This window comes from Paroedura picta, chromosome 3, assembly GCF_049243985.1.
Source record: "Paroedura picta isolate Pp20150507F chromosome 3, Ppicta_v3.0, whole genome shotgun sequence".
NCBI classification, from domain to species: Eukaryota; Metazoa; Chordata; class Lepidosauria; order Squamata; family Gekkonidae; genus Paroedura; species Paroedura picta.
Genome location: NC_135371.1, coordinates 84,987,272 through 85,007,388, shown reverse-complemented (window position 1 = coordinate 85,007,388; position 20,117 = coordinate 84,987,272). Strand labels below are relative to the sequence as shown.

At 42.3% G+C, this 20,117-nt stretch overlaps 1 protein-coding gene across 1 annotated transcript in view; it reads right to left on the bottom strand.

The window, feature by feature from the left end:
* ADAMTS2 (ADAM metallopeptidase with thrombospondin type 1 motif 2) overlaps positions 1-20,117 on the bottom strand; it is a 384,270-nt gene that overhangs the window by 104,157 nt on the left and 259,996 nt on the right. The window contains exons 4-5 of the mRNA XM_077326669.1: positions 10,844-11,043; positions 1,928-2,011 (exon numbers count right to left, since the gene is read on the bottom strand). Of these exons, the coding sequence (XP_077182784.1) occupies positions 1,928-2,011; positions 10,844-11,043 (284 nt within the window). The remainder of the gene's footprint in view (positions 1-1,927; positions 2,012-10,843; positions 11,044-20,117) is intronic.

Below are 20,117 nucleotides of genomic sequence, written 5' to 3'. Positions count from 1 at the left end.
TGTGGGCCTAGACGGTTGGGAAGCCTACCTACTGAACAGACAGAACCTACTTTTTGCCCATTCAGTCTTGCGCAGGAATGTGCACGTTTTCATGAAATTATTCATCAAAATATTCATTTTATTGCTTATTTTTCATTAACAGGAAACATATATCCTTCCGGCTAAATCTCAGACAGAAAGAGTCTTGGTGTTACAGGCAACTAAAATTACAGAGAAAGTACTGTAAGGTATTTTGCAAGCCAGGAAACCAAACAGTAAGCACTATTTTAAATAGGAAGTTCCTCATTTGTATTTATAAGTTTTCACAATCATGTGTAAAGATAGATGAGGATCTATTAAAAAAAACCCTGAAATCAAAGAGGATGAAACCTCATCCCTTCTCTTGCTGCATGCACAGTCCTGCTCTGATGCAAGTAGGAATCATAGCTAAGATGAAAAAGTATTATTATTATTATTATTATTATTATTATTATTATTATTATTATTATTTAGATTTATTTCCCACTACTCCCTGTAGGCTCGTGGTGGGTCACAATAGTCCTATCCCCATTAAAATACCCATTAAAAGACTTTAAAAACAATCACAACATGGTGGAAGCTCGCATTATTCCTATCCCCTGCTATCAGAGCGGCAGGGAGGTTGGGGAGCAGATCTAACTTACTAGGTCCGGGGGGGGGGGAATGTTGGCACTCATTCACTGACCCCGGCCTCAACCAAAAACCTGGCGGAAGAGCTCCGTCTTGCAGGCCCTGCGGAAAGCTGGTAAGTCCTGCAGGGCCCGCAGCTCACCCGGGAGCTCATTCCACCAGGTAGGGGCCAGGTGCATTTTTCTAGGGCCAGGAACGATCAGGAGATTCTCCCCCGCTGAGCGTAAAGCCCTGTTGGGGGTATAGGGTGGTAGGCAGTCCCTCAGGTATGTGGGTCCCAACCCGCGTATAGCCTTAAAGGTCAAAACCAGAACCTTGAACCTGATCCGGGCAGCAATTGGCAACCAATGCAGCTGCCTCAGCACAGGCTGGATGTGGGCCCTCCAAGGTGTACCAGTGAGGACCCGAGCAGCTGCGTTTTGCACTAGCTCGAGTTTCTGGATCAGAGACAAGAGTAGGCCGGCGTACAGCGAGTTACAGAAATTTATTCTGGAGGTGACTGTCGCATGGATCACTGTAGCCAAGTGGTCAGGGGACAGGTAGGGCGCTAGTAGTCAGGCCTGGCGAAGATAGAAAAACGCCTGACCCGCTACTCTCTTGACCTAAGCCTCCATAGGGAGGTATTGATGGTCACCCCCAGATTCCTGGCCTGGGGTGCGATGGTAAGTTGCGCTCCTGCCAGGGTGGGTAAGCGCACTGCCTGGTCCTGCCCTCTGCCTCCCAGCCACAGGACCTCCGTCTTGGAGGGGTTGAGTTTCAGGCGACTCTGCTCGAACCATTCAGTCATTGTTTCCAAACATCTGGCGAATGGTTCCGGGGGGGAGTCCGGGCGGCTGTCCATGAGGAGATAGAGCTGGGTGTCATCAGCGTACTGGTGGCAACCCAGCCCAAAACTCCGTACCAGTTGGGCCAGAGGGCGCATAAAGATGTTGAATAACGTGGGGGAGAGGACTGCACCCTGCGGTACCCCACAAGGGAGTCCGTAGGGACGCGAGAATGCATTGGGGGCATAACAGGCATGAGAGTGTCTAGATAACTTTTTCAATGCCTCATGTTTTTGCTCAAAAATAGATGCAAGCTTCTGCTTACTTTGCATATGAAAAATACTGCAGAACCTGACCTGGAACTGACCCCACTGCAAAAAAGTATTACAGATAATTTAGGTTGCCAATGTGATTTTTTACTACCAAGTACATTCATTAAAAAATAGAACACTGTGAGCCACAAAAGAGTAAGAAGTCTGTATGACCTTCAGATGTATTTCTAAAATTATACTTACTTTCCCATAGCTCAACATGATGATTCTCACCAAGACAACATTGATACGGGCTCCTAAGGACTCATCGTGATAGATTTCATTCACCTGCAAGACAATTGTGAAAATATAATAATCTTGTACCAGTGAAACTGATTACAGTGTGGATAACATATCAATGTTGTAATGTTTTAACATAAGCTCCAAAAGGAATTCCTTATCTCTTTTAAGGAAGAGGAGACCGAAGAATGTTTTTTTTTTACTGACAGACTCTCTCAGGAAAACTCAGACAAGAGAACCTTCTTACCTGCTTATCTACCCAGACAAACACATACTCCACAAAATATTAGGAAAACAAGTTAGATTCTGTTTCTAAGCCAGTGCTAAAGTTTGATATGAAACATTTCCCAAAGCACTGTGGAAACAGTTCTGACCCAGAAACAATTCTGACCTCTTCAGTAATGCACATAGAATCTTTGCAGTTACTCAGCAGTAAGGGAAATACAATACTATGTATCTGCACAAGGCTCTTTTTCAACTACCTACATTTCCTACTGCATATATTTTAGGGTTATGTCTCTGCACTGAAAAGAGACTGCAGGGTTCTGTCCTGATGAACCAGGTTCTATTAATGTTAATGTCACATGTTCTGTAGCAGAATGTTTTCATTCACAGCTTTAAGTATCGGGGAATGCAGACCCCCCCGCCCCCAGTTCTTAGGTTTTAGGTATTAGCCCTACATAGAACCACTGTTTAAACCTACATGTGTATTCACAGCAATAAAGCAACAATCAAATACTGAATTGACCCAGAATGACTTGTCTCAGTCCTCACGAGCTCTCAATACTTACTGAAAGCATGTAAATTTAATTACTGTTTTATAAAACTATAACAAATTAAAACCTGACAAGAATACTGTCAATGATACAGTGCTAAATTACTACTTGACAGTTCATCAAACTGGAACATCCATTGAAAAGTATAAAGGAGAAGCAGCTTGCTCATCATGCTTTGTTTACATATTGTACTTAACATCTGAACAGGGACTTAAGCAGAGGTTTAGGGAGTTACTTGGATGGAAGGCAATGAAATAGAAACATATTTTATATATACTTACTGCCAGCAGGTACCTTACACCACAGGAAGTATGAGCTGAGGAACATAAGGCTTTTGCAAACAATAAATGCTATATGTTCTGTCCCATACACTCTCAGAAGGGTCACAGTGGCCAATTTTACCTGTGTCCTTCCTAAGCTGTTGAGTTTCACAGACTCCTTTGGGAGACAGCCCATTACTGAGTCCAAGTACCAGTTTAGACCATTAATGGCTTAACTGAAATTGTGTGGGCTTAACTGAAATTGTGTGGGAAAGGAAGAGAGCGCTGGGAATCATCGACATATTGTTATTGCTGAAGCCCAGACCAGCTGATGATCTCTCCTTGTGGCTTCATGTAGATATTAAATAGCATGAGGGATAAGATTAAACCCTGAGGAAGCCCACAGGCCAAAAGCTAGTAGGGTCACACTTCCCCTGTCTAGTTCTCTCCCTGTTCTGGTTATGCTTATTATGGATAATAAGTATTAATCAAAATTACCTGAGTTTCTGTGATGCTAAAGGAATTTGAGGGTTCTCAACTTCAGTACAAAAATGGGGTGAAAGAAAAGGAAGGGAACAGGTAAGGTGCCAGATGATTGGAGGCGGGCAAATGTTGTCCTGATCTTCAAGAAAGGGAAAAAGAGGATCTGGGTAACTATCAACCTATCAGCTTGACATCTGTAGCTGGAACACTGTGATTTCTAAGACTCAGCATGGGTTTCGTAAGAACATATCATGTCAGACCAACCTTATATCTTTTTTTGAGAAGGTGACTCGGTGGCTAAAAAGGCAAATGGGATTTTGGGCTGTATAAAACAGAGTATTATGTGCAGATCACGGGAGGTGATGGTACCGGTTTACTCTGCTCTGGTTCGGCCTCACTTGGAGTACTATGTTCAGTTTTGCGCACCCCAGTTGAAGAGGGATGTAGACAAACTGGAGCATGTCCAGAGGAGGGCAACAAAGATGGTGAGGGGTTTGGAGACCAAGACGTATGAAGAAAGGTTGGGGGAGCTTGGTCAGTTTAGCCTGGAGAGGAGACGACTGAGAGGGGATTTGATAACCATCTTCAAGTATTTAAAAGGCTTCCATATAGAGGATGGAGCAGAGTTATTCTCTCTTGCCCCAGAGGGATGGACCAGAACCAATGGGATGAAATTAATTTAAAAGATATTTAATTTAAACATCAGGAAAAAGTTCCTGACAGTGTTTTCTCAGTTGAACAGGCTTCCTCAGGAGGTGGTGGGTTCTCCATCTTTGGAAATGTTTAAGCAGAGGCTGGATAGCCATCTGATGTAGAGGCTGTTTCTGTGAAGGCTTAAGGGGGTGGCAAGTTACAGTAGATGAGTGATAGGGTTGTGAGTGTCCTGCATAGTGCAGGGGGTTGGACTAGCTGACCCATGAGCACCCTTCCAACTCTGTTATTCTATGATTCTATGAAATTTTGGTAACATATAAGTAACTCTACAGGTTAGGAAAATAAAGGTAGCTTCTATAAGCTCTAAGAAGCAAAATATTTTATCTATATTTTGGTCATACCATGATTTCTTAAAAATTTGGTGTCAATTTAACTATTTGCAAGTACAGCTTCCAAGACTATGTACATGTAATCTTGATCAATATCTTGCTTTCAAACAACAGATAACCATGATTACTGCTTCATAAAGAAGATTCTGTGTAGGCAACCTCATCTGCTGAATCAGGGAAGAAACCACTACTTTAACTACTTGCTAAGACTGCATGTATAGAAGTTTGTTTTTAAATATGCCTGTTTGCTTCAAACTAGACTTATGAGCTTTATACATTCATGCATGGAACACTGCCATTTTGTGTTGGCATTGTTCTCAGTATAACACAGCCTTTACAAATAAGTGGCTGGGACTCACCACGGCCGCCATTGATGTGGTGGGGGGCGGCTAAGGAGAACAGCAGTGAGCAGCAGCCCGCTGCAGCATGTGCAGCCCTGCTGCATGCGGAGGAGGCAGGGCACGGGAGACTGTGTAGGCACCACGTGCCTTTGCCTGTGTCCTCTTTGGCTCCACAGCCCAAACTGCTTCCCTCCCTTCCTGTGTTTTGGTTGTACTGTTCATACTGTGTTAGTTGGTATCTGTCATAGCTGTGGAATATGTATGGTTGGAAACTGCTGGCAGGGATCCCAGTTTGCGCACGGGATCCCTGGGGGTTGTGGGGTCTCTTTAAGGAGACCAGCAGCATATGAGTGCAGCCTCCCTGGCTGGGAGGCCAGGGGCCCACAGATGAGTGACCTAGTGGTACTAATGTGAGGTAGGTGCCTGGTGGGCCCGATATTGTCTCTTCCCAGTGAGGGAATCATGATGTGGAGGGTCTGCTCTCCCGGCTAGAATGAAGTGGGCCTTGGAGTATCCCTGGACCCTCGGGTTAAGCAGCCGGGTGGCTGAAGGGGTCAGGCTCCTTTCTGTGCTGGGCCAACCCTTGTGGGAAGGCATGCAATAAATGGCTGTGGCCATTTTAACGCCAAAGGGAGTTGCGTCTTCATTGGCAAATGCCGCCCTGCTAATCAAAAAGTAACCGTTCTTTTCTCTCTTGGACCTTCCAGTTAAACATGTGTTTATCATAAACAAATACAAATCATTGGGAGATCATTTATTTCTTTTTTGACAGATAAAAGGCTGGATCCAGCACAAGGATTTTGTAAGGAATGTGGACCTTCCCTGCTTTCTCTTTTCCCCCAAGGTCTCAGAACAAGTAATAATAGCTATGCAGTTCACTAGGTTACATTGTGGAGGGGGGAGGGGGAGAAATGACTCTCTTCTCAGGAGAAATTTCCCTTCTCAGAGATACATTGATGGCCAGTGCAAGAAGAGCAATTTCATACCCTTTTCCTTCCGCAGTCCAACCTCCCAAACCTTGCAGTTAATATGTGATTCATCTGGGTTATGCAACCTAATGAGTAAACTCTCCCATGTTCAGAAAGCGCAGGTGGTGGGGAAGGGAAAACAGGAAAGATGCACAACTGTCAGCACCTTCCACAGATGGATCATGGAATCTAGCCCCATGGGGATCTAACCAGTTTTTTCTCTTTTTGCATTACTGAGAAGAAAAACTGATAACAAGTTCACCAAGATGACTAATAATCTTGTGCATGAACTTTTCTACTTGTATCTTTATTTTTCCTCTTAGACTGTGAAAAAGTAACACAGCTATCCCCAATATGTTAACTTTAGAAACATCAGTATCCTGAGCTAACCACTCCCTTTCAGCCTAATCTTTGGACCAAATGATAGCATCCTCGTCTGCCATGGGGATGCCACTACCATGTAAAAAATAATTTTAAATGCCGTAAAGATAGGGCAGAAGTGTGGCAAGCTGAGGCATTCTTGTTCCTCTATTCCCCCCCCCATGCCTTTGCACATGCCAAAACAGTTGAGCACAGCATATCTGTGGCCACTCCAGCACTTGAAAAGACATTGGGAGGAGGGACAAGAGCATCTCAGAAGACCACGCCCTTTCAGCATTTTTAAATTGCTTCAAAAGAGTGGCAGCATACCCTTGGCAGTCGCATGAATGCTATCATGTCTACATCACTGGGTTGTTGTGAAGAAAAAACAGAGACGGATAGAACTGTCTATAACTGAGCGTCTTGGAAGAAGAGTGGGATCACTCAAAATGTAACATGCAGATGTTTGTTGGTGGGAAACAGGTAAACTTGTTCATCTGAAATGCTTCCACTGTTCTCCTCTCTGGGGACTGATAGAAATAGCTTTTCAGTTTCTGTATATGATAACTTAATCTGATGATCCATGAACACGGAAAGGGAAAAAGAGAAATTATTTTAGTTTCTAGGGCTATACGCCCAGGACTTAAAAACCAAAGCTATCTGTTTCTGAAGAGAACTTTTAAAGTTTCATAAAACAGATGTGCTTGCAAACCTCCTTAGCTTATAAGGACCTTGTCTCATCTTTGACAGTCAATAAAGCAGATGCAGGCATCCTTCTGATATTCCTGTGACTTTTCCAAAAGCCAGCACAGTTTTTCTATGTGATCATGAGTGACATGCACCTGTTGAAAGCCAGTCTTTTGATGGTTGTTACTATGTGTTGTTGTATGATTTTGAGCAGGATGTTACTAGCAGGAGAAATGAGTGCTATTGTACAGTAATTGGAGTCACCCTTTATTGGTAGTGGGATAAACACCAATCATTTCCACTCCTTAAGCCAGTTATTAGTTTCCCAGATTTTCTGGCACAAACCTGTAATGGTCTTGATTGGTACACAAGAGTATACAAGCTATTAAGATAGCTTCTGTGACATTAGAAGTCAAGCTAATTGTGCAACAACGCTTTTGTTTACAAAAAAACTTTGTATTGTTTCCACAATTGTCTTTCATACAGCTGGGCTTAGACATACTTTGTGAGAATTCTAGAAACTCTCACTCCTCCATAGTGTTACAGTAACACTACAGAATTGCTCTTACTGTTACAGTAAGAGCAATTCCTAGGGCCATTCTGCACAAAGGGAAAAGTAACTACTTTTCCCTTTGTGCACTCCTTCCGAGGAGTGAGGAACACGGTATGAGCTTCCAGCACCTCCCCCAGCTTGCACCCGTCAATCACTCCTGACAACCAATCACCTCACACCATGGCATTTTAAATCCCCGTGGCTAACCGTGAATTCTTTTTTTAAAAAATAATTAATGATGCGATGAAATGAGAATCCGTTTATTTACATATGCATTGGTTGGGACATTAAACCATCTTGCAGCCCCACAAACGCCTATTTGTTGCTCCTGTAACATTGCAACCGAAACCCCGCTCCCAGAAATGAAGGGGGTGGGTGGGACATCTCTTCATGTGACGACTACTGCCGTCACCGCCTCACTCTCCCTTGGCTGGCTGCATGCAGCAGCTGGTGGGATTTCCCCAGGGGAATCCATTTTGGGGGTTTCCACTGATCTCGCTACAAATTGGAAAATGTAGTGAGATCAGTGCTGGAACGAGGCAGGAGGTTGACAAAAATAAAGTGTCTGCGTAAGGTTATGGTATCGCTGATTTTACATTGTGCGGAATGGCAGCTATTGTCTCCTCTCCTCAACACACATCAATACTGCGTGACTCATTCTTCACTGACACGAATTCCATGGGAGGTTGCAATATAATAAAAATAATAATTAAGATGAGAACATTCTTAACAGCATTAAAGAAAACCATCTGGGTATCCAGCTAATCTAGATTTTATCCTTTAGGACAATTTAACAGTAAGTTATAGAGAGAAATACTGGCATATTAATGGAAATAAAACAATCTGGCAGTGTAAAAATGGTCTGAAGCTGAAAGCTAGATGACAACTTTACTTTGCTGCAATCCTTGTTGATTAGTTAGGCTGAAGTTGGCTTCTTCCCAGTGTGTGAAAAAAAAACCTGGCATTTCTCTAATCATTACTGTTTTAGGGACTGTGACCTCATTTTCATAGAATAAAAATCATAGTATCTAGTTAAATCACCTTGAACACACCATCTCAAGGCTCTCTTTCTTGCTCCTTTTACTATGGATAGTGATTTGTCAGATAATACAAAACAGATGTACTGAATGAGGAATATACTTTTGAGTTTGAGATAACTGTTTCTGTGACTAGGCTGATGTAAGAATTTTGCTTAAATTTTACAAGAAAGGTCAAGTTGGATTGGGCTTCCTTATTTTGAGGAAAATGTTTAAAATGGGAACTAACATTCTCTTTGGCAGCCTAGTTGTAAAACTAAAGAATTATCTCAACAAAAAGATTTCTTTCTGATGTGGTAATTTTAAAAAAATAGATAGATAGATAGATAGATAGATAGATAGATAGATAGATAGATAGATAGATAGATAGATAGATAGATAGATAGATAGATAGATAGATAGATAGATAGATAGATGTTTTATGTAGGAGTTTACCACACAAGCCATTTTCCATATAAACAAGAGTTGATAAAGATCCACACCTGTGGTCTACCATTTCAGAAATAAAGATGTCAACTGGCTATAACTTGAAGGGGATGGACAGAGCACTGACTTATCCCACTATTCTCTCACAGTGAAATATAAAATGCACTTTCCAAAGTACCACCTCAGAAGAAGTGGTCCCTCATTATACTGAATCACAAATGCCTCAAAATTGGTTTTCTTGGAATGAAACTGATTTGGCAGTGAAATCTTCCAACCTCTGCTACTGCTTTTGGGCAGGCAAAAAAATAGACGAGGACATTGCACAACATGTCTAGTTGGCAAACAATGGAATAGTCTTGACTGTTCCTATTTAAAAATAAACAATTCAGCAAAGAGCTTGAGATTCAGACCAAGCTGGAAACCCCTGAAGACCTATCAAAGATAAAAGTTTTTCTCCAAACATCAAAGATAAGTGATACTATTTTAGATGTTTTTGATACAATGACCATTCATTGTGCTAAGAACTATAAGAATCCATTTGAAGTAGGTACATTCTTCATACTTTCTAAAACATCTACAGGTACAAATTGCTACAGATCTACTGTATATCAACATATATAATGGATAACTCACCATGAACAGGAATTAATTTATTCCACAGTTACATATGTAATGATGTCCTAAAATCTGTTCCACATAATATATTTCTGGTAAGGCCTTGGAAAAGGAGCGTGTCTCATGGCTTAAGTGTCACTCAGTGCTTAACACCCACTCAGTGCAGCTGTCCTGCCCCTGAGTGCCTCCTCCTCCAACCGGCTTGCCTGTCTGTCCAGTGCCCAGCCAATCACCTTCCATCCCCCACCCCTGACCACACCCTTCCACTTCCCTCCAAGACTCAGTCTGCAGATCCCTGCTATGTGAGAGCTGCTCCTGCCGCTGAGTTCCCTAACAGCTGCCTGAAGCCTTTCCAGATCCTGGGGGGAGAGGGAGGCCATCTGCAGAGTTCTTCCACCCCCCCCCCCCCATCTAGTGCCCATAGTATTCCTGAATGCAATGGCCTTGGTCCCTAGTTACTAGACATGTCTTGAAATAAATTTAAGTGATGTGATCAATAAAGCTTGTCCCCATACCTGTTTCAGTGTGTCTGCCACAGTAATATTTGTTTTATTTTGTTTTTTCAACTTGAAAAAAGTATGGAAGCTTCTTTCTTTCTTTCTTTCTTTCTTTCTTTCTTTCTTTCTTTCTTTCTTTCTTTCTTTCTTTCTTTCTTTCTTTCTTTCTTTCTTTCTTTATATACCGCCCTCCCCTGAGGCTCAGGGCGGTTTACATAAAACGTAGAAACATACATAGAATTTATGCTTCCTTTCAAGAATGCAAACTCCCTATATAACTGACTGATGTTGACTTTTTAACCCTTTAACTTCTGGAATGTGACTTCTACCACCTAAGGATCATGTGGCACATTACTGTCTTTCCTACTCTTTTCATTTCTAGGCCTTGATATCAGGTATTCTCAAAAACCATAAAAAGGGCCCACAAAATTTCAGTTCAAAATTTTTTAGAATCTGTGACTACAGTTAAACATGGTAGATATTTTTAAGGAACTAAGAAGTGAAAGGAAATATTAATACAGAATAGCATTTGAACTAAGTGAAATGTTTCAAAACACAGTTACATAACTGAGAAGGTACCTGAGAAGGTACCAAGAATTTACTAAACAAAACATGCTGCATTTCTGTATTACTCTAACAGTACAATTCTTATCCCAATCTAGAGAGCACATTAAAACTAAATGTATTTTAAACACATGGGAAATCTTATTCATCGTTCCTTATTAATTTTATTACTTTTCTGAAACTCAACACTCATTTTAAGATACATTTGACTTAAGCAGGCAAATTACATTCAGTTAATTTTCTGATCTGAAGTACTGATAAATTACTCACAATGTTCATCAGTGTCAGAAGATACTTCTGAACATGTTCTTTCCCATGGAACTGTACAACAGAGTCATCAACACCCAGCAGGACTTCTATGTTGTAATCATCATCAGCTGCATGCCTTGGATATCGCCTCCTCTTCCTGGAGTCATTGATCTCATCCTCTAAGAGGTTCAGCATGCTGTCTAGATGGCTTAGGTCAGCTTCTGAAAGAAATTACAACAAAAATGATTTATTAACAACTCATGCCAGGTGGATCCAGGTACAGCCAAGATGGAGTTCTGTAATTGTTTGTTTAAGGTTTTGTTTCTGTATAAGCTGTTTAATAACAGCTTATTACACTTTTAGAAAATGTAAAAATTAATTAGTGAAGGACATACACAAATACAAATTTTTTTGCTCCAAACAAACAAAAGCACAAATGAACGAATTTCCAGTGATTATACCTCAAAAAATGTATCATGTAGTACTGAGATACAAGACATAAGTTTCAAAGAGCCCAAAGGACGCAAAGATAATCCAATTTCAACAAATTGGTGATTCCCTGGCCCAAGACAAGTACATCTAGACTTGACCAGGGCCAGGACCTTTTCCATCTGGTCCCAGTGTGGTGGAATGAGCTCCCTGAAGAGCTAAGGGCCCGGATGGAACTGAATGAATTCCGTGGGGCCTGTGAGACATTCCACCAGGCATTTGGTAGAGGGCAGTGAACACCAAGACAGCTGAGTAAACATCAACTGAGCTCCCTCTACATGGATCCTCCTGAAGCATGTTTCATTTATCAGAAGGGTTGAGAACAGGACCTTAAATTACTTCAAGTGATATGGAAGCTGTGTGCATTTTTCAAGGTGTGGTGTCAGTGATTCATGCTTTTGGTGCCATCACCTGCAAAAGTGAAATGATTATAGATCAAAGACAAGGCTTTTTCAGTCATAGCATCTCAACCTTGGAAGGCTGATCCAACTGGTATTTCCCTGGTGCCTACTTTATACTGTCCTTTAGCTTATCATTCCTCATGAAGAACAGTATTATAACATAACAGAGAGACCAGTGGTATATTCACTGCTGAAGAAACCATCCTTGGATCTGCGGGAGCCTTATAACTACCACCCCGTCTCGCATTTAGCGTTCCTGGCTAAAGTGATGGAATGGGCTGCTGCAGACCAAATATCAGTCGTCGAACTGTCGATTCCTCCAAGCAATGAATCCAAATCTAAAGAAGATCTGTAGGCCAATTACATTTTCTAAAGTATTTATTCATTTGTTTCTTCTTTGTTATGATTTCACAATTTTAATCAACAAACTCCAGAGTCCTACTTTCATATTTTCCATTTCTTAAATATGATCAACATTCAAAACGGTATCCCAGGAATTCTGCCCAGTTTTATGAGTCAGTTTTATTAGATCACATAGGTTTCTGCTCATGTTCTGCCTATAAACATTGGGGTTGTACCATAAACTGGCCCCTTTATGGTAAAACCCCAGTGCTTACAGGCAAGAATCTATGAGCAGAAGCCTATGTGTTACCCAATAAAATTGAGTATTAAGATTAACAATCACTGATGAAGGTGTAGGAAAATGGGCAGAATACCTGGGATACCATTTTGAATGTTGATCATATTTAAGAAATGGAAAATATGAAAATAGAACTTGATTGCAGACCAAATATCAGCATTCCTGGATGAAGCTTCAGTCTTAGATCTGTCTCAGTCGAGTTTCTGGCATGGCCATGGGGTGGAAACAGCCCTAGCTGCCCTGACAGATGACCTCTGTTGCCAACTGGATTGGGGCAGGCCAGCACTACTCATGTTGCTCAAATCTTACAGCAGTGTTTGTCATAGTCAACCATGAGGTTTTAGCTTGCCACCTCACCAACAGCAGGATACAAGAGACAGCCCTCCAATGTTTGATCTCCTTCAGAGAGATCATGGACCGAGGGTAGCAATTGGGAAAAGCCACTGTTATTTCCCATGTGGAGGGGAAATACAGGGGACTGTCCTCTCTGCAATTTTTTCCAACATCTTTATGCACCCTCTTGCCCAGCCAGTACAGAGGTTCAGACTTGGATATCATCAATATGCACATAGATTTGAATTTGGGTGTCATCAATGTACTTTATTTTGCTGTATTTAACTGATTGATTTCAGAATTTTCCTCCCAGAGCACCTTGAGTACTGGAAGGAAGAAAAAATGCTGAAATCAACGAAAGACAGATAAGAAAGACAGTAAGAATTAACTATCGCTGCCCACATACTCCAGCTTGTTTAAAAACAACACACCCCAACTGAAGAATTGAAAAAACAAAAAATGCTGTGATACCTCCTGATGTTCACCCTTCGCACTAGAATGTTATTTACCTGTAAAACGGGATGCTTTCTACTGTCTGTCTGAAATCTGGCATTTAGGTTCCAGTCTGAGAGTTTTATCCCAATTATTGGATGGCAGGAGTAATTATTGGCATAAATGTGTTTTCTTTGAAGCCAATGGAAACAACTCTGAATATAACTCTGAATATAATGTACTATAACTACCATGAGGATGAAGAATAAAACTATTTTAACTTTAAAACAACTTCCTCTCCAAAATGTGCACATGTCTTATACCTACTAGTGTTGAGTAGTAGTTAAAGTGCTGGGCTGGGACTAAGGAGACCTGAGTGTAAATCCCCACTCAGATATGATCCAGTCGCTATCTCTCAGCCTAATAATTTCCACAAGACTGTGGTGACAGATAAACTGGAGAACCCCAGATGCCAACTTGAGCTCTTTGAAAGAAGAGCAGCCTCAAAATGTGACAGGCCATGCATTCTCTACCAGGGTTTTGTGAAACCCTGGGGTTTCTTGACGGCCCTGGAAGCATTTCCTGAATGGGTGGAAGTTAATTTTTTATATATATTAAGTTTGTTAAATATTTATTGGGTGATATGACTGTATCTGGTCATGTCATCCTACTACCTCCTCCAAAATTGGCCAATGATGGGTCTGGAGGGTGTTTACACAACCATGCTTCCCAACCATAATCTGCATGATTGTGCCACATCTGGAATTTCTCAAAGCCTGAGGAATGTTTCAGGAGTTCCGCAATGGTGAAAATGGTGCTAAAGGCTGTGGTAGAAAATATAACACTTCAGAAAACCAACAATCTACAGCCATGAAATTTTCACACAGGAAATTATTGAACATGGAAATTCCTCTGCACGTACTATTCTTGGTGAAAGGCTGCTGTTTGGCAGCAACACAGATATACTACTATCATGTGTAGTTCCACTTTTGCATAGTGCAACAACATATTTGATTTTGGCTCACTGCCTATATAACAGTGATATGCAGCTTGACTAAAATTTACACAAACACCAGTCCTGATAATCATAAATTTGCTTCATCATTTCACCTTACTTTTTTTCTTAGCTTGTATTCAATAACCTCTACTTGTCTTTTACCTTTCCCATTGCTTTTTCCTCTAAGCCACATAAGCCTCTTCATAATTCATAAATCCTCTTTTCTTAGCACAGGTTGCACTGGGAACTTGATGCTGTATATCATGCATAAGGAAATTGGACTAATCCAGGAAATTAAATTAAAGTGAGGTATTGTGAGGTGAAAACTAAACTGAAATATGATGTAAACATCAGATACCAAGTATGGACAAAATAAAAAATTGTTAAGTTCTGATTAAACAATTCTATAAACAGTTGAATATACATCCTTGGGTATTCTTGAAATTAAAATAATTTTATGCATAATTATATGTATGAACTGAAACACAGGGATATATCCTCCACTGAACAACAACTGAAGGTTGTAGCCTGTAGACTACAAATAGCATCTGGCTTTTAAAAACAAATCTGAATGCTTGAACTCCTATTTTCATTTTACAAGAAAATACAAGACTCCAGCAAGCATATCAAGAAACCTCTGCATGTCTGCAATGCAACCTTTGTGAGCTGCTGAAGATTCTGGAAATTTTTGGAACATTCAAACCTTCATGAGATCAAAATTTATAGCAGTGTGGTGTTCACACTGTATTCCAGAGAACTTGAAAAGTAACTTTTGCTTATATATTCCCACTGTCATGCTGGTCAGTTCATAGTCTGAGGAAGAGTGCTTGCACTCGAAAGCTCACGCCTTGAATAAATCTTTGTTGGTCTTAAAGGTGCCACTGGACTCTGATTTTATTATGTTCCTCAGCCTGATGCTGAGAGGGTGGGGAAGACTTAGGCCATAAGATAACTTTTCCTTCAAACTAGCTGGCAAGAATTAGTTGTGTTGGAACTTACAGGATGCTATCAGCATGACAGCATTACATCACAGTTTCCTGCAATTCTTAGATGACACAATGTCACTTCCAGGTTTTCCATGGAAGTGATGTAACAATGTCAAAACAACAGCGATTTTTTTTTAAGTTTATACATGAGAATGCAATTAGGCTGAAAGGGGTATAATAAGGGTGCAATTTTGGACAACAAATCTTTTTATGGGGGGCTCCATTGGACACATTTTAGAAGTGTGGGAGCCTCTTTATATATTTTAACCGCCTTATAGTCCACTTCACTAAATTACATGAGTGTATTTAAATATTAGACCACTGAGGAAGACCCTAATAGGGGTTGAATTACATTTGGTTTTTTTTGTATCATTTATCCTCTGGATAATATGCTCTGGATTTGTGCTATAGTGTGAGGTTAATGTCGATGAATTTAAACTTTTTAATGTGCAGAGGAATGTAATGAATTTTAATATTTACCTTATTCTTTAACTTATTCTTTAGCTTATATTTAATATTTAGCTTATTCTTCTGCTGCTCAGCCTCTAAGATTCCTAACTTGGTATATATAGGTTGGGTTATTTTGTTCCCTCTTTTGTTATTCACAATTTCCTCCCAGGCCAATATCTTCCAGGCATCTTTCAATGGGATGCCATGTCTGTTTCCATGCTCCCCAGGACCTGTATAGGGTAGAGCCTTGGGCGGGAATGTGGCAAATGTGACGTCATGCCCTGCTCCCTGAAAAACTCTAGGAAACCCCAAAATTCTATAGTAAATACTATTAAGATTTGGTCAGTTCCTAGAGCGTCACAGGGAGAGCCGGGGATATTAGCAATTTACACCAAAATGCTAGTGGAGTCCCCTCCCCTCCCCTCCTTATAAGAACTGATAAGCCCTGTCCTATCAGATCTCCTCAGAAAAAGTTTCAATAGTTAGCATACTTTGCCCTTGCATCCCTGGGGGTTGAGTTTCAAAATTGGGCATGATTTTTATTTATGTATGATTTATTTATTTATTATTTTAGCATTTAAATGAGGCTGGGTAAACTGAGGTTGCTGCCTAGCAGTTAATGCTGTCATTCTGCCATTACAGCTCTTCCCCCCACCCCCCATGACACAGAGAGCAACTTGCCTCAGTAGCTCATGGAAGGCTGTCAAGACTTTTGTCCAGAGAAAACACTTGCAAAGCTCTTGGCTCTATGCCAAGGTCAGCATATGTAAACTGCGTTCCGCAGTATAAATAAAAGGCTAAAGGGTGTGGTGGTGGGCTCAGTCCAGGTTGGAGGGGCCCAACAATTGGCCCCTTGGCCCCGGACTGACAAGTGGAGGGGCCAATCGGAAGGCACGAAGCACCTTCCGATTGGCCCCTTCGCTTGTGAGTCTGGGGGCCAAGTGGCCAATCCGGAGGCGCGCAGCCAGGGGCCAATCCGATTGGGCTCTCACCAGGACAGACCAGAGTTCCATCCAGTCAGGAGGCACAAAGCACCTCCTGACCCGCCCACCCAGCCCAGCCAGGGGCAATCTGGATACATCGCTGCCAATCTGCTCCTGACCACCACAAGGAGAGGAGGTCAGTAGGGCTGCCAAGGGGGATGAGAACAGAGGCATGGACAGGCTGTGCCAGCCCTTTTCGCCCCAAGGCTATCCTAACTGTCATGTCCAACTGCAAATTGCCTCAGAACCCTGACAGAGCTGGCAGGAGGCTGCAGAGTGCTCCCCCTCCCCCCTCCAGGCCTGCTGTGAAGGAGCCTCTGACAAGCCCTGACTGAGGGGAAGGAAGGTGTTTCCAAGAGCAACGCAGGGGAGTCTGAGGGCCTTCCTTTTTTTGGGGGGAGGACTTTCCCCTTCTGCCAAACAGTTGGCTGACAGGGAGGACACAGAAAAGCCCCTTCTCACTTAAAATACTGCTGTGGCCAGCCATGCTGCTGGAGGGAAGAAACAGCCAAGCAACTCTTTGCAGATTTGAGACCTACCACATAGGGTTGCTGTGCAGGTAAACCTGGAAGCTGTTGCAGAGGTTCTTTTACCTCCTGTTTCATCTGCACAACAACCCTGTGCAGTAGGCCTCAAGTGATTCAACTCCACAACAACCTGCGTGGGAGACCTTAAATGCTTCTTCTCCTCAATAGTGTCCAAACTCCTTAGGAGCCCTTTCTGCCTGGGGAGCTGATCTTTATACTCTGCAGGTGAGCTGTAATTCCAGGAGCTCTCCAGGCCCCACCTGGAGGTTGGCTACCCCTGGGTTGGAGATATTCCTGGAGGTTTGGAGAAGGACCTTAAAATCGTACAATGCCTCAGAGTCCGGCCAACAAAGTAGCCATTTTTGCCTGCAGAGCTGATCATTATAATCTAGAGATGAGCAGTGATGTAGAGAGGATGTTAGAGGCTCACAGAGTGTGGTTGGAGTGGAGTGGTTGTGGGTGTGTCCCTCCTGGGCTATGGGCTTTGACCAGCCCTTACCAGCAACTGTTTGTATTTTGGGGTGCAGAGAGACAGATAGACAGACAGACCAATATCAATCCTGCGAGGCAAAAATGGCTACTTTGTTGGCCAGACTCTGAGGCATTGTACGATTTTAAGGTCCTTCTCCAAACCTCCAGGAAGATCTAAATAAAGAATATTTATAGCCTGAAACTGTAAATAGTGAACTATTTACTCCAGTAAATGGCTGGAGAGACATGGGAACTAAAGTGACTTTTTTCAAGCTTGGCCAGGTAAATAAAAACTCCATGAACTCAAAGACATAAGTGGCCCAGAATTTCAGTTGTAGTTAACTTTACAGGAATGTAGACAGTGAGACTTTGGGGAAACCTAAGTGATCTACCTTTATTAGGCAACGAATTGGCCTGGCAGGGACTACAGTTGCCAGCAGTAGGTTTCAGGCTTCAGAAGGGCAGACATCACCAGCCAAGCAACCAAGTGGATTCCGGGGCCATGTGCATTCCTTTTGAAGGGGTGCATGAGAGAGGGAGAGCTTTCCCTTCAGCCTAACTTCCTAGAGATGAGCTGTACTTCCAGGGGATTCTCGGACCCCACCTGGAGGCTGGCTTCCCTAAACCTCAGGTAATTGCTACACAGTCACCCCTCCAAAGTAGCCATTTTTGCGGGCAGGGCTGGTCTGTATAGTCTGGAGATGAGCAGCAATTCCAGGCCCCACCTGGAGGTTGGCTGCCCCTGGTCTGAACATATTCCTTGAAGTCTGAAAGTGGGGCCTCAAAAGTGTGCAATGCCCCCACAGCTACCTAGCACTCCCTGACATATTTTAGGTCAAGAAAACATTGTAAAAAGGAGGTAAGGCTGCCAGATTGGTGTAGATTCATCTTCTGGAATTCCACACTATCTTGGTGTGCATAAACCTGACTAAGGTCAAGACTGTACACAGAGGGACCTCCTTTTAGGGTTGCCATCTTCCAAGTGAGGCTCTCTACCCTACCACCCTCACGGAGAGTCTGCTATGGGGAGAGGAAAGGAAGGCAATTGGAAACTGCTTTGAGACACCTGAAGCCTGCTGGGTCACTGAGGCCCATTCCCAGTTCTCTCAGACCTCTCACAGCCCCACATCCCTCACGTGGGGAGAAGAAGGGGAAAGGTGTTTGTAAACCACTTTGAGACTCCTTTGGGTAGTAAACAGCAGGGTACAAAAATCCAGCTCTTCCTCTTCTAAGGAGCAGCCGTGAAAGAAGCATTTGGCCACATAACATTTTATCAACAGTAAAAAAATGGAGACAGAAGAAGCAGGGTAGACACCTGTGTACTGTGACTACCCCATGTGTATTAGGGCAGGGGGACAAGAAGGGAAATAATGTTGAATGCAGAACTGGGAGGAATTGGTTGCCATGTAATTTCCCCCTAAGAAGAGTCTCCAGTCTGATTTCCCCTTCACATATCTGAAGACATGGCTCTGGAAAGCTCATCTGTAACCACTATGCGACAATTCCCAAAGATCAGTCCTCTCCCATAGTCAATGAACATTCCTCACCACAGGTTCTTGACACCCATATCTCCACACCCATGCCCTCATTTGTCACCACGCCACCACAACCTCCCACACAACACACACATTCCACCCCATGCCCTTACAAACTGCAGTGATCTTGGAGCCCAGGAAAATAAAATCTGTCACTACCTCTATTTCTTCCCCATCTATTTGCCAGTAATTGAGAGGGCCGGATGACATTATCTTTGTTTTCTTGATGTTGAGTTTCAAGCCAACTTTTGCACTATCCTCCTTCACCCGCAACAACAGGCTCTTTAGTTCCTCTTCACTTTCTGCCATTAGAGTGGTATCATCTGCATATCTGAGGTTGTTGATATTTCTCCCTGCAATCTTGATCCCAACTTGTGACTCATCTAACCCCGCCTTTCTCATGATGTGCTCCGTGTACAAGTTAAATAGGCAAGGCGACAGTATACAGCCTTGCAGAACTCCTTTCTCAATTTTGAACCAATCAGTGATTCCATGCTCGGTTCTCACTGTTGCTTCTTGATCTGCATATAGGTTTCTCAAGAGATAGATAAGATGCTCTGGTATTCCCATCTCTTTAAAAACTTGCCACAATTTGTTGTGCTCCACACAATCAAAGGCTTTAGCATAGTCAATGAAGCAGAAGTAGATGTTCTTCTGGAACTCCCTAGCTTTCTCCATGTTGGTAATCTGATCTCTAGTTCCTCTGCCTCTTCGAAATCCTGCCTGGAAGTTCTCGGTTCACATATTGTTGGAGCCTAGCTTGTAGGATTTTGAGCTTTTATACTGCAGTAATCACATGGTGACCACACTTGCTGCTGAAAGTACAAACTTGCTTTCAAATAACTGAGGGATAGGTACATTGGGTGTAGGTGGGCTTCTGCTGTAATATGGAGCTTTATGGATTATTTTTTAATTTTGTGTTTTTATTTTTCTAAAACATTACCAAACCTTTTCTTCATCAAGGCATTATTATAAAAAAAAACCCTCATCTTTTAAACTAGAAATTAAATAGTAACAAAGTTTGGTATATGTACACTAGCAATAGGTTGGT